The 14,411-nt window shown below is 30.0% G+C and overlaps 1 protein-coding gene across 2 annotated transcripts; it reads left to right on the top strand.

Moving 5' to 3' along the window:
* Window positions 1-8,714: 8,714 nt before the first annotated feature.
* On the top strand, window positions 8,715-12,534 carry LOC109813276 (cytochrome P450 85A). 2 transcript variants are annotated; one of them, XM_020377446.3, is made up of 9 exons: window positions 8,720-9,306; window positions 10,065-10,386; window positions 10,480-10,629; window positions 10,885-11,130; window positions 11,219-11,305; window positions 11,402-11,480; window positions 11,946-12,052; window positions 12,131-12,255; window positions 12,339-12,534. In XM_020377446.3, the coding sequence occupies exons 1-9, from the start codon at window positions 9,035-9,037 to the stop codon at window positions 12,430-12,432; spliced, it is 1,482 nt and encodes a 493-aa protein (XP_020233035.1). In that variant the 5' UTR covers window positions 8,720-9,034; the 3' UTR covers window positions 12,433-12,534. The 2 variants fall into 2 exon arrangements, with proteins under 2 accessions (XP_020233034.1, XP_020233035.1); XM_020377445.3 differs by having other exon boundaries at window positions 8,715-9,306; window positions 11,946-12,255.
* The last annotated feature ends 1,877 nt before the right edge of the window (window positions 12,535-14,411 follow it).

Genomic DNA, 14,411 nt, shown 5'->3' with positions numbered 1-14,411 from the left:
GTAGTATTTGGCATGAAAAAGTATCCCCAACTAATTACTTTTCTCTTGTAAAAAAAAATTGATTATTTTTCTCAGAATAAAATTTTAAACATTAAAAAAATATTATAAAATATTTGATTATTTTTTAATTGTTAAACCCTAAACTCTAAACCTTAAACATAATATTTTTTAACAAATTAATATCCTTAAAAAACATTTTTATTGCGAAAGTACATCTACGTAGAAGACCAATAAATACCTTGAATCCATGCTAAAATAATCTACGAAGAAAACCAATGATATTCTTAAAATTAAACAAATTAGCAAATTCAATCTTTTAGGATGTGATTCTTTCAAATATGATAAAATAAAAATTTTATTTTCAATTATAGAAGTATTTTAAATAACCCTCAAATGAAAACCATGATAAATTTATGTTTTTAATCTTTCTATATATTTTGAAATTCAGTTTCATTCATTTTGAGTCACTAAAATGGTTCAAATAATATTTAAAAATAATTATAAAGTGTTATTTAAACTTTACTCTTTTACACTTTATGTAAATTACTTAGATAATCAAAAGATATATATTTTCAAATTAAAAAATCAACATAGAACAAATTTTTGTTGAGAGACCAAAATCTAAAACCAGTGCTTCTTACCTGTATATATAGGTGAGAACAAGGATGCATTGTTTGGTGTCAAATCTTTCAACTGATCTCCTCATCCACACTTTTCTTTTGGTCACCATCCAATCTACCTTTTATGCCAGTTGGAGACAAGCCTTCTCCTTCGATCAAATTAAGTCAAAAAAACAACATGAGGATCGAGGAAGGAGATCCATATTAACCAGAAATCACAGGACAAATGCATGTCTCCTTGGAATCATGTTAGAGCCGTGATAATCCCGTAAATCTACATAGAATACCAATAATACTTCCAATCGAAAATGGGATTTAAAAGAAGAAAGAGATTAGAAAAAAATAAAAAGTAGGTAGAAAGAGTAATGATAGATGCAATAGAAAATATGATAGTGTAAAATGAGATAAAAGTCAAACGAAAGTTAAGTAAATACTTATCATGTATTTTCTTCCACGAATTTGAGCAATCTATATGATAGTAAAGTGAGATAAAAGTCAAATGAGAGGGAAAGTAAATTAATAATTATCAAGTATTTTCTTCAAAGAACTTGTGCAATCTATTCCTAGGATCTGCATGATTTGTATATGTTCTTCCATTTTGAAGTAGATAAAATAGAGAAATTGAGAAAAAGGGAAAAAAATAAAGATATGATAGATAAGATATATGATGTGATAAAGAAAAAAATAAAGTGAAAGTGGTGAAAAAGAAAAGAAAATACATGTGATTATAATTTTTTTATGCGTATATATATACATTTAATTTAATTAACATATTGATGGATAATAAATGACAATTCTCCTAAAAGAACACAAATGAATAAAATAAAATGAAAAAAAAAAAAGTGTTTCTCTCTATATCATTGGCCTTTGGATACAGTACCATGGTTTCTAAAACGAGTCAAGCTTTCTTGTTTGCTATTGGAGTGTGTTGAACAGTGAAGAATTTTTAACATATTTGCAAATAATACTAAGAAGAAAGTGACAATTTATTATAATAGGATGGCATGGCAATATTCATCTCATCTTGATCGGGTGACTTTGATTGGCCACCATCTTTTGTACGGGTAATGTCCAATTGCCAGTCGGTGTAAGGGCAAAAATCCATTCCTATTAATTCACTTTTTTCTTTTTTTTTGGTTTATAATTTTATGATTTTAAAGATAAAGATGAATTTTAGAGAAATACAATGTAGATTTGGATAAATAATTTTTCTCTTCATAATTCATAAAATACTTATGTTTTAAAAAAAATTATGGAAGAGTAATATTTTAGAATATTTACTTTTTGTGTACTTATAATATTCAAATGAAATTAGTTATTATTTTTTATGATAAATATTATTGGTTTTTGAGTTTTTTTTATGTGATAAATAAGTTTAAATGTATGAATTTATTATGTCTCATTTAATTAAGTAAAAATAAGTAAAATTAAGATCTAGAGATAGTGACTTTTAAATGGGAAAGAACAACAATAAATACATAAAAAAGAAGAGAAGAGAAAAAATTTCTTATCCAATTCATATATTCATTGAATACTGATTTTCAAATTGCAACCAAAAATTCTTTTTTGTCAAAATTGTATGTTTAATTCATATATATAAAAAGAAATTTACTTACTCCAAAAATAAGTTTATTTAGACTTATTATATTTAATAATTTTTGTTTTAAATCAGATTTTAATTATCTAATCGTTAAATTAAAAATTCTTAATACATAAATCAAATTTGTAAGTTTTTAAAAAATTTGAAAATTATTTGATATTTTATTTTATTAATTTAAATTAATGTATAAAATATTTTTATAATTATTGTCAATTTAAACTAATAAAATAAATTATTAAATACTTTTTAAATTTTTTAAAATTTTATATAATTAATCTATATATTAAAAAATTTTAATTTATGATTGAATCATTAAAATTTAATATAAAATATAAATTATTAAATAAAATAAATAAATTTTTAAAATAAATAAATCTCTCTTCCTCTCCTTCTCCCATTTTCTCTGTATAAACCTTTAAATATTGTGTACATATCTTATTATATATTATTCATTGAACCATTTTGCAGTCGATGTGAAACTAATTCACACTTGTTTTTTAGCAATTACTAGTCAAATGTTAATTTTCATATTGCTATGCTCATTTACTCATTATTCACCAACGGAACAAACTACCTCACCTACCTTAAATTATAGTTTATAAGTTATATAAGAAAATAATGACATAATAAAAAAAAGTATCCTTTCAATTAAATATCGATGTGTTGATATTATAAAAAAAATACATCATTAACCAATTTAAAATAATAATTAACATAAATTTAAGATAACTAACGTAAAAATTAAAATAAAAACTCATTATATATATACCAATACTTAATAGTCTTTTTCCATTTGCAAATACATAACGACTAATATCTTAACTTGTAAATTGCACATGTTAAATATTTTATATAATTAATTTATAATCAATTATATATATAAGTATTATATTTAAATATATAAATTATATTCAAAGTTTATATAAATAGATATATTTAAACGTTTAATGTAACAACTTTTTTGTCACCATAATTAACAACTCAATTATTTGCAGTGAAATTTATAAAATATAACTACTTAAGATTAACATATAAACAATTCTTTAATGGAACTACATATATCATGTATATATGTATATCTATAGTAATCCAAAACTGAAATGTAAACCTAAATTATTGGTCAAGTAACACTACACATGACTATAAAAGTTGCACCAAACTACATCGCCACTCCCTCCACTCAACCTTTGTCCCTCACCTATCCCTACCATACTCCCATATAAATATAATCATTGTAGTCTAACCACAAAGAAATATATAAGGGTAAACTAGTATTCAAAATAATGCAAGATATCAAGTATAGGAGTGAAATGTAATCATACTACCAACATCATCATGTAAACCACACAACACAACTCCTCATGGCTTTCAACCTTAACAACACAACAACAACACCCCAACTTAACATTCAACCACAATGCAACTCATCACCAGTACAACATAGTATATGAACAACGTCACAATCAACATGTTACATGCACAACACAACAATTATATTCATCATCACACATTCAACCAAGAGATATTTTACGGCTAAGTGAATAATCTAAGTGGCTTGACCCTATCGAACCGACTATCAATGCAATCTTTTTATACCTACTAGATCAACAACCAATTTTGGATAAAAATTCACAACATAATTTCTTAGATTTTGTCACTTAAACTAGGAAACTCTAGTATTCCTGTCAAGGTAGAATAACTTGGGTGTGAATCTATCACACCATTAACATGCATAACTAAGTCTCCTTTAGGATTAGTCTGCTGACTATCTTTCAAATACTATACTCCTTTAGTACTTAGTTAGAGATTTCAACCTCCAACCTTGTACTTTACTCGATTTGGTCACTTTGTACACATGATTTTACTTAACCCTGACATAGATCAACTTTTGGTTGCTTTATGATCAGTATATCCTGACTTGATCCCTATATTGTGATCACTTATAGACGATATAACTCGACTTGCCCCCTATACCGCATCAGCTAAGGTCCTAGAGAAGACTCCACAATCCACTTCAAGAATCAAGTACTCAATAAGGATTTTCAACAAGTTGGACTCTCAAAGCACCATGACATCATATCCTAACAAAGGGATAATCAACTTTTAAACAACCTCACTTTTAGTCATAAGTCAACCAACACAACACAACTTAATGCTTGAAGCATTCTCAACACAATCACATCACATGTCAACAAACAACTATCAACAACTTAATCATCAATATACATTATCCTAGATCAATATATTAAGAACTAGCACCATATCTCAACATAAAACATGTAATAGATTCAACTAACCTATACAAGTTCAACACTTAGACAGAGAAAACAACATATTTTCATTAAACAATACATTTTGTATGTTCAACACCACTCAACTAGTGCTTAACGTGAATGACGTAGAGAGCCCCTGTGGTAATCATGCCTAATGTGGCTAAACTCACACCCGACCCTCATTTCAGGCAGAAAGTTTATTCATGACTCACGCTTGATGTCATTGCATTGGTGCCCGACATTATTTAGGTAGAGAAATACTATCTTGATCATGTAGGGTGCCACTCAACTTGGGCTCGATGTCACAAAGTCAGAGAGCTCTCAAGGCAACCACATTTGACGTGACCAAATTAGATAGCTCTCCTCTAACTCACACTTGACGCCACCAATTTTGTGCTTGGCGAAAGTGAGGCAAAGAGCCTTTGGCTTATGTCACGCTCGATGCCTTGAAGTTGCATTTGAGTCCTTAAAGTTGTGCTTGGCATGATGATGAATTCTGCACTTGATAGATTCACAAATTTGATTCATCCACACCTGAAACTCAAAACAATTCCATCATCCAGCACCAAAAATAATATATACACTTTACCAACATTGCATTTCCATCCAGAATAACCTGTAACAATCATGTGATCAAGACACCAATTTTCCTCGTTGAGCTCAAACAACCCAAAAGCTCACCACACCAAGTTTTCATTTCAATCACAACACAACCACAAATTCGATTATGTTTAAGCAATATACAACATCATAGAACACAAAAATTGAGTTATAGTTTCCCTTACCTCTAAACTCACAAGAATCAAAGAAGAAGAGGAAGAAGAAACTAAGCTCCAAGAACCCTGCACAAAACCAACATCGTTCAATTCTTAGTGTTCCTAGCTTTGAATCCCAATGCCACTCTTATACTTGAGCTCTAGGGAGGATCACAACGCTCTAAAGAAGACTTAGGGAAGAAGAGGTTTTCTTAAGCTCTAGAGCCTTTCTCTTTAAACCATATCTCTAGGTTTTTTTGAGAATGAACTTATAAAACTCAAGTCTTTACGAAAATCTTATATACTTTTCCCTACAAGTTAAACTTGACCTTGTCTAGAGAAACTCATAAACAACTAAAACTCATTAGAAATTTTTTAATTTTAAAATCTCTCAACCATTAGACAACAATTAACCACAACACATGAATTAATAAATCAACAATTATTAATAAAAATGTAATGGTATATATAAATTAAATTTTAGATTTAGGATAAATAATTTATAATATAATATTATTTTTTATTATTAATAATTTTAAGAAATAATACAATTTAATTTATAAATAAATATTATAAAAAATTGAAAAATAGATAAAAGTTTGAAAAAAATCACTGAAAATCCTCTCATAAAAAAATACCTGAAAATGTTATCATTAAAAAGAAGTACCATAAAATATTTTCACACAAAATAATTAGTCTTTCGTATTTAATATATAAGACTGAATTAATTTCAATGTTATTTTTTTGGTCATTTTCCTTATTTTTGCACCAGTTTTCTCTGGTTTCTTTTCCTTTTGTTTTTTAAGAGCATTTTTTTTCCAGGTTTCTTATAAGAAAAAAAGGTTAAAAAAGCTAACTATGTTAATTAACTTCTAAAGGATGTTGTTTACAACTTCTGTTGAAAGCATTTTTTTATCTTATATTTTGGAGGAAAATGTCAAAATATGAAATAATTGATTTAATAATATTAGAGCATGTTTAGATTTACATGAATTTTAATTGAATGTGGTTTAGTGAATCAACTAATTGCTTTTGCCTCAATTTTGATTTGATTATTGTCTAAACTTAAATCATGTATGTGAAACCAAACATGCAAACATGCACTTATAGCACCTCCATCAAACTAATCCGAGGTTCTTATTAACTTTTTTCATATTTATCTTAATTAACTTTTCTAATCCGAGGTTCTTATTAACTTTTTTCATATTTAGAGTTTGGTGCTTAATTATTTTAGCACCTTTCAAATACAATGTGGTTAAGTAAGCATTGGTTCTTAAATCTTTTTGGCCAAATAATATTAAAAATAATAATAATAATAAACGAAATTCAATGCAATAAAATGTAAGGATATGGAATTATTTAAGAGATTAATTTAGTAGTTTTTTAAAAAAATTATTGGGCTGGAGAGAGGAGTTGCTTTACGTTAGGAAAGTAAAAACGAGTAATGTGTAATGGTAGAATTCCTTTAAAATATGTAAAAAGTTAAAGAAAAGGGATACTATGGTTGCTTTGTAAGTTAGAATTCACTTGGTAAAAGGGAAATAGTAAGTTAAAAAAAAGGTGAGAAGAGAGAAACACGTGAGAGATAAAAAAAAATGGAGTGTGTTTGATAGAAAAAAAAATGACAAAGAGAAACAATAAGAAAGTGAGTCACATATCTTTTTTTTTTTCTTATTTCTTTTATTTATTTTTTTAAATTTAACATTCTTTATTTTCCCCTTTTTTCTTCTTATTTGAATTTACTTGTTCTTTACCTATTTCTTTCCATCTAGTGAGTGATAGTGTCATATAGGTGAAGTATCTTTTTCAGTTGGAAAACCACATATGAAACACCAAAGTAATTAATTAATTTTAGTTATCATTATGTAAAGGGAAAATGTGTCTTTTGTGTGCCTCTCAAGTCTCAACCATGCAAAATTTTCGTAACCAAGAGGCGAAAAGTAAAGGGTAATCAATTAACATCTTTGAAAAATCATACGTTATCTGGGTTGGTCGCTGAGACATGGCATCATGGCAACATCCGAATGTTCATTTTCTGTTCCATAATTGCTAGAACACATTTTCTTTAATTAATTAAAATTCACTAAAAACTACAAAAATTTAATAAGTTTTACGTCTTATTTAATAAACTTCTCTTATAATTTTATAATTTTCAATACTTTTTAACCTATTAAATATGTTAGAAAATATGTATCTCACATTCATCTTTCTCATTAATTTGAGTAGCAGAAAATTAAGCACTTATCTATTTAGCTGCAAATGCTGGATTCTTACTTATCTTTATTGGACAATGGGCAATTGAATCACATAATTGAGATAGAATAATTCACACCGTCCATAATTATATACTCTCTCATAAGATGCGAAATTTATAATCTCAGAATTTATATCGTGTGTTTTGTGAGTGTAAATGTAACAATTTGTAATGGAACTTTATATTCGTTAAGGCTTATCTTTGATTGATTATGATTTATGTGATACATTACATCTAATACTAATTTTTTTGCATGGACATGATTGAGACTGATCTGGCTGTACTTGTTTGGTAATTGAGGCATTGGGGAAGGGCACAAGCCTGAACAGTCCAAAAAGTGAAGAGCACAGATGAATAATTCTCTAGGAATTACAGTCCCACTCCCACAGCTCCAGTACAAATGTCTAGTTACTACTTACTAGTTAGTATTTGATGGGAGCCAACTTTTCCTACTCTCACATCACACATTCACTAGACACTTGTATTACTTAAAAAAAAAACAATTGAAAGAATTTAATTAGAAAATAATTAGTGTCATCTAATTATAGGTGTACATCTATATTAAGTTGAGTTTAATTTTTATGTAGTGTAGTTGTCACGATGCATATCAATAAAAAATTACAATAACTAAACAAAATAAATAAAAAACCACATAAGTATTTTTTTAAAAATAGTCATAGTAATAATTAATAAATTTATCATATCATTATCATATATATTATTTAGTTTAATAAATTTATTAATTATTTTAAATTTAGTTAATTGTTCGATCTTTATATTTGCATCAATTTTTCATTTCAGTTCCTATACTTAACTCTTTTTTTTTTATTTTAATTTTTTTATGTTTTAGTCTTTATGATATTTTTAGTTATAACTAATAAAAGAAACCTATAAAAAAACTAATAACAGAAACTAAAATTAAATAAAAAAACTTATATAAAGACTTAAACGTATAACTTTTAAATACAAAAATTAAAGGAAAATTAACATAAATTTTTAAATATAAGAATTAAAATAAAAAATTAGTAAGGATATAGAGATTAAACAATCATAATAACAATAATCTTAAAATTTAAAAAAAATCCAGCTGATGGAAACCCAAATCATAATGCACTAAAAATAAAAAATAAAAATCCAAGACCTTATTACAAAAAGAAATGGTGCAGTAAATAATTTACTGTTATAGGCTTCATTGAACAATCATCAATCAACATCCTTCCAACCGACCCTCACTTCATTTCTTCTCTTCCTTCTATAAAGGCAACAAAGGTTTCTTGCTTAAAATCTGTATTTTTTACACACAAATCATTGTATACTTCTAATGTCTGTTGAGTTGAGTTGTGCACTCCCCTGAAATCCTTTCCAAAAGCCAACTCCTTTTTCCACTCCTATAATCTCCAAAATCCATTTTTTTTTCTTTAAAGCTTCACTTTTTAATTTTTTAATCTCCAAGTCCAAGGCCTACAACAGGGGATGCCACTACCCTATAGAGTGGCGGTTTTTGTCTACATAGCTATTCTTGTTATGTGCAAATGGTAGCTCAAGGGCCTATATATATGTGTGTATGTGAACACTTGTTGTTGCTATCTCCAAGTCTCTATTTGGGAGCACCAATGGCTTTGTTCATGGAAATTCTTGGTGGTGTTGTCTTGGTGCTCTGTTTTTGCTCTGTTCTCTTGAAGTGGAATGAAGTAAGGTATAGGAGGAAAGGCTTGCCTTCTGGCACAATGGGGTGGCCTGTTTTTGGGGAGACAACTGAGTTTCTTAAGCAAGGCCCAAACTTCATGAAGAACAAGAGGGCGAGGTAACTTCTTCATATGTGTTTCTTCATAGTTATGTGCATGTGTTCAAATAAGTCTTGTTCTGTTCATTTGTGTAAGTGGGGAAGTTGCTTCGTTAAAAGTTTTTCACATGGTTTATAGCCTATTCACATGTTTTAGCATTTTCCTTATTGAAACCTGCTTCATCAGCATCCCCTGCATGCCACTGTGATTTGTCACGGTAATTAAGGTTATGGTAGGTAATAGGCCTACCATCTTGCATTTTCATGTGGAAAAGTTTGTGATTGTTTATTCATGAAGTAGTTTTAGAGATGCCAATCAGCGTTGTTGGAGTGTAAAACTAAAGACCACTCTCCTCTCTTGTAATTCTGGGATGGAAGAGAAGAGGAAAGTGTGTAGGGTCATAAGTCATAGACATGAAGATCCAGGGAAAGATAAACCCTCACTGTCTCTAATGAATGACATTCACATCATCAACTTTCGTAAATGAATAAGAGAAATTGGATATGTACAACTATTTTTTTTTTTTTTGAACAGAGAGAAATATAATTGATGTGATGGAGATGTGAAAAAAAAGGTTGTAGAGATTGTTGTAAAAAAGTGTAATAAGATAACATGAAAAAAAAAAAACATGCCTGTTGGATAAAACATTATCTTAGTCTATTTTCCTGAATCTAGTTAAACTGGGGGCGAGGTAAATACTGTTCATTCATGTACGTTTGGGTTTTTTACCCCATTGGTTATGATTACAACTTTTTTTCTTCCCTTTTGTGGATGGCAGGTATGGCAGTTTTTTCAAATCCCACATCCTGGGGTGTCCTACCATTGTATCCATGGATCCGGAGATAAATAGATACATACTCATGAATGAATCTAAAGGGCTTGTTCCTGGGTACCCACAATCCATGTTAGATATCTTAGGCAAACGCAATATTGCAGCTGTTCATGGCTCCACTCACAAGTACATGAGAGGAGCACTGCTTTCCATCATTAGCCCCACCTTGATCAGAGATCAGCTTTTACCAAAAATTGATGAGTTCATGAGAACCCACTTGAGTCATTGGGATAACAAAGTCATAAACATCCAAGACAAAACTAAAGAGGTTTGTACCACTGTTAATTGAAATCCAAATACTTGAACTAACAAAACTGGAAAAGTTTTTAACATAATTGCAAATTCTCAAATTTTGGAACAGATGGCATTTCTCTCTTCCCTGAAGCAGATTGCTGGCATGGAATCCAGCTCAATATCTCAACCCTTCATGACAGAGTTCTTTAAACTAGTTTTGGGAACTCTCTCTTTGCCAATTGATCTTCCTGGCACTAATTATCGCCGTGGATTGCAGGTATATGGTCGTCGATCTTTTCCCATTGGTGCATGATATTGTGCATGTTTTGAATCAAGTTGGAGTTTTTATAATTACACTAAAGTGATTTAATTAATGTTTATATGATTGGCCTCATATTGGGAAATTTATTTTGGATTCTAAATGTCTACTTCAAAATCAATTTTACATGCTACACTCAAAACATATTACATTTTATTGCAACTTCATTTCTTCAATTGTACATTGATACATGTACTTTAATGTGTCTTGCAGGCAAGGAAGAGTATTATCAGCATTTTGAGTCAGTTGCTAGAGGAAAGGAAAACATCACAAAATGCACACGTGGACATGCTTGGTTGCTTGATGAATAGAGATGGAAATCGATACAAACTAAGTGATGAGGAAATCATTGATCTAATTATTACAATTATGTATTCTGGTTATGAAACTGTTTCAACTACATCAATGATGGCCGTGAAGTACCTCCACGACCATCCCAAAGTTCTTGAAGAAATCAGAGTGAGTGCAAAAATTCTCATGCTTCTTTAGGTATCTTGCTCTTGCTTTATTGCATTGTCTGTTCTGACAGTGATCACACTGAATACAGAAAGAGCACTTTGCCATAAGAGAAAGGAAAAAGCCAGAGGATCCAATTGATTGTAATGATCTCAAATCAATGAGGTTTACTCGTGCGGTATGATTCTTCTATCTTTTCATTTAAACTTACTCAGATTAAATTTTTTTCTTTGATCACAATTTTGATGTTATGTGCCATCTGTGTTTTTTGCAGGTGATTTTTGAGACCTCGAGATTAGCTACAATAGTTAATGGGGTTCTAAGAAAAACAACTCATGACATGGAACTAAACGGTGGGTTGTATGTCTCTAGCTTTTGTTCTATTTATGTTTATGGGCTCAAGAAGCCGTTTTTTTGACTTTTGGGGGCTTCTTTCAGTCACTTTTTCAGCATCAATGAAACTTGTTAGAAAGTAACCGGTAAATAAATTTATCCCTAGGATAGTGTATTTGGACACATGGTACTATTGCCTATCAGCTAAACTTCACAACCAGATCATTCCACTATTCCATTAGTATATAACAAGTTTTCCGGAAAAAAGATGCTTTTCCCCCAAATTCCTCTTGGCTATTATCATTACTTTGAATTTTTAATATGCTTTGGTCATAGATGGTTTAAATGAGGAAGGGTCCATTTATGGATTTTATAAAACATGTTCACTTTTTTAATTTTTATTATTATTATTTTTTATATAGTATATGTTACTAGCATGTTGTTGCAATCAAGAGGCTTATTGGAGCTTTTGTACATGCTTTCAGGCTATTTGATTCCTAAAGGGTGGAGGATATATGTATATACTAGAGAGATCAATTATGATCCTTTTCTGTATCATGATCCACTTGCATTCAACCCTTGGAGATGGCTGGTTTGTAAAACAACCTATACATATTTTCTTTTTTTAACACAAAAGGCTTGCAAATTAATGAGCAACCGCAAAATGCAGGGTAACAGTCTAGAGTCACAAAGCCACTTCTTGATATTTGGGGGAGGCACCAGACAATGTCCTGGGAAGGAGTTGGGGATAGCAGAAATTTCCACTTTCTTACACTACTTTGTAACTAGATACAGGTGAGAGAGTTGATTTGTTTACCAATTCAACGTCCAAAAACACTTGCAAAACAGTGATGTCAGATATTTAATGTTGATTGCAGGTGGGAAGAAGTAGGAGGGGATAAACTAATGAAATTCCCTAGAGTTGTGGCACCAAATGGACTGCACATTAGGGTCTCATCTTATACTAACTAGGCCATGTGTATGTACAGTAATGAGATATAGGAAATAGTAGGGTTCTTTTGTATGATATATGCTCTAACAAGTAGAAAAATCAATGAAATTAGCTTCTTTCTATTTCTTGTGTGATTCCTTTTTTTCTTGCTTTTTGAAATTTGAGGAGCATTTAATGCTAATACTAATACACATTCCGATGTGGGGGCGTGAAGGATATTTGAGGCATGTAAGTCAGGCACTGGTAAATAGGCCTGGGTTCTCAGTACTATGAGGCCTAGCCCATGCTTAATCAGTAAGCCTTTGGGAGTATATTACTGTATTCATTTGTGTTGTGGACCAGACTAGGACACGCTTTGGTCTAAGCTAGAGCCTAGAATGCTACACTCTAGGATGCTTCTTTCCCCTTAAAGTGATGACACTTGGTGGACATGGGCCTGGCTGAAAGGTTTTGGGCTCAGAATTCGAAACCTATGTTAAGTCTGTCTATCAATTCATATGTCAGGACTCAGTTGGACCAAAGGCTAAAGAGGTCGGGACTCGATCATGTTCTGATAGAATTTGGGGTTTAATTGATAAAATTAAGCTTATAAGTTAATTGAAATTTTGTAAGTTAAAATCTGAGTTACAAAGTTGAAGATTTAAATTAAAAATATTTTATAAGATTATGATGTAAAATGACATTAACGAAAATCAATTTTACCTACCATGATTCTTAAATTTGCAAAACTTTGGTTTAATTGCCTTTTATCTTTCTAGACTTTAGTATTTTAATTATAAATTTCAATACCACGAACAATTTAAATATTATTCACAAGTCTCGATGCTTCAATTGCCTTCATTTTTACTGAAACAGGTGTCTATGCTAAATCTAGCTGCAGTAAAAAACCTATGGCCATTTCAAGCATTTTGTGTATTGGGGTACTCAATTTTACTTCCACACACTGAAAGTGGATTGACCCATTTACAGTGATTCCACTATTGGGCTTTCAAACGTGGGCCTGTGAGTTTGGTCAACAAAATACAAAAAATAGATGTTGGTTTTTAAGTCTATTTGTTGTTATTGAATTAGGTTCTTGACCCAATGACACCCCCACAAAAAAAAAAAAAAGAGAACTTGGCATGAGCCCAAAAGTACAGTTGCGGAATGGATCCACTGGATGAATGTGATATTTTAGGCAATCGTAATTTTTAAGTAAATGTGAAGACATTGACCAAAAAGAGAAAGAAAAAAAAAAGTAAACTCTAAGAGGGGTTGCGTGGTGAGTGGCCTAATACCATTTATTAGACTGAAAAATTGCCTAACTCAATAAATGAGTGATGAAATTAAAATGCTTTGTTTTGTTCTTCTCTGGTCAAAGAAGATGCAATTCCCACCAAATCTGCCGAATATGTTGTTTGTTCACCTGACATTGTCAACCAAAGGAAGTACAAATCCTGAACTCCATTATGTAAATAATTTAGCTACTTAGTTCAAAATTAACCAAATAGGCACATCATATTCGTAGTGGGTTACTCAGCTATCTCTTTTAGCTTTCTTTTACCAAATTTATTTGTCAATAATATCTATTCATCTCTTTCACCTTCTATTGTTAGACTAGGTATCTTTAAATACAGTCATCCTTTACATGTTAGCATAATAATATTATTATTTTTCATTGAAACCTCCTATATTAAAATTTTTTAGATTTTAGGATGACGATAACTTTAAGTAGAGGGTTTGTATATTATATTATTCGAAGAACTTAATTAATCTCAAATGATGTGAATGTGACTTTACCTTAAAAAAAAACTCAAATGATGTGAAAGTTAACAAAAAAAAGAAGAAGAAAACTATATGATCAAATTGAAGGGAAAAAAAAAAGGCATTATAATCATCTACTTGATACATGCATTGGATTTTTATACGCAACAGTGTTTTTTTTTTAATAATTATTTTAGATGAATAGTTGATAATTTATATTTCATATCAGATTATTTTTAAAAATGGAGGTTTTATA

Source organism: Cajanus cajan, chromosome 4 (assembly GCF_000230855.2).
Source record: "Cajanus cajan strain Asha chromosome 4, NIPB_CcT2T_4, whole genome shotgun sequence".
Lineage (NCBI taxonomy): Eukaryota > Viridiplantae > Streptophyta > Magnoliopsida > Fabales > Fabaceae > Cajanus > Cajanus cajan.
The sequence above is the reverse complement of the archived record's forward strand: the minus strand, read 5'-3'. Positions and strand labels throughout refer to the sequence as shown.

Coding starts and splice junctions, on each gene's coding strand:
- LOC109813276 (XM_020377445.3), top strand. CDS start 9,035: ATGGTAGCTCAAGGGCCTATATATATGTGTGTATGTGAACACTTGTTG. Junction 9,307..10,064: donor ATGAAGAACAAGAGGGCGAG/GTAACTTCTTCA, acceptor TGTGGATGGCAG/GTATGGCAGTTTTTTCAAAT. Junction 12,256..12,338: donor TACTTTGTAACTAGATACAG/GTGAGAGAGTTG, acceptor TGTTGATTGCAG/GTGGGAAGAAGTAGGAGGGG.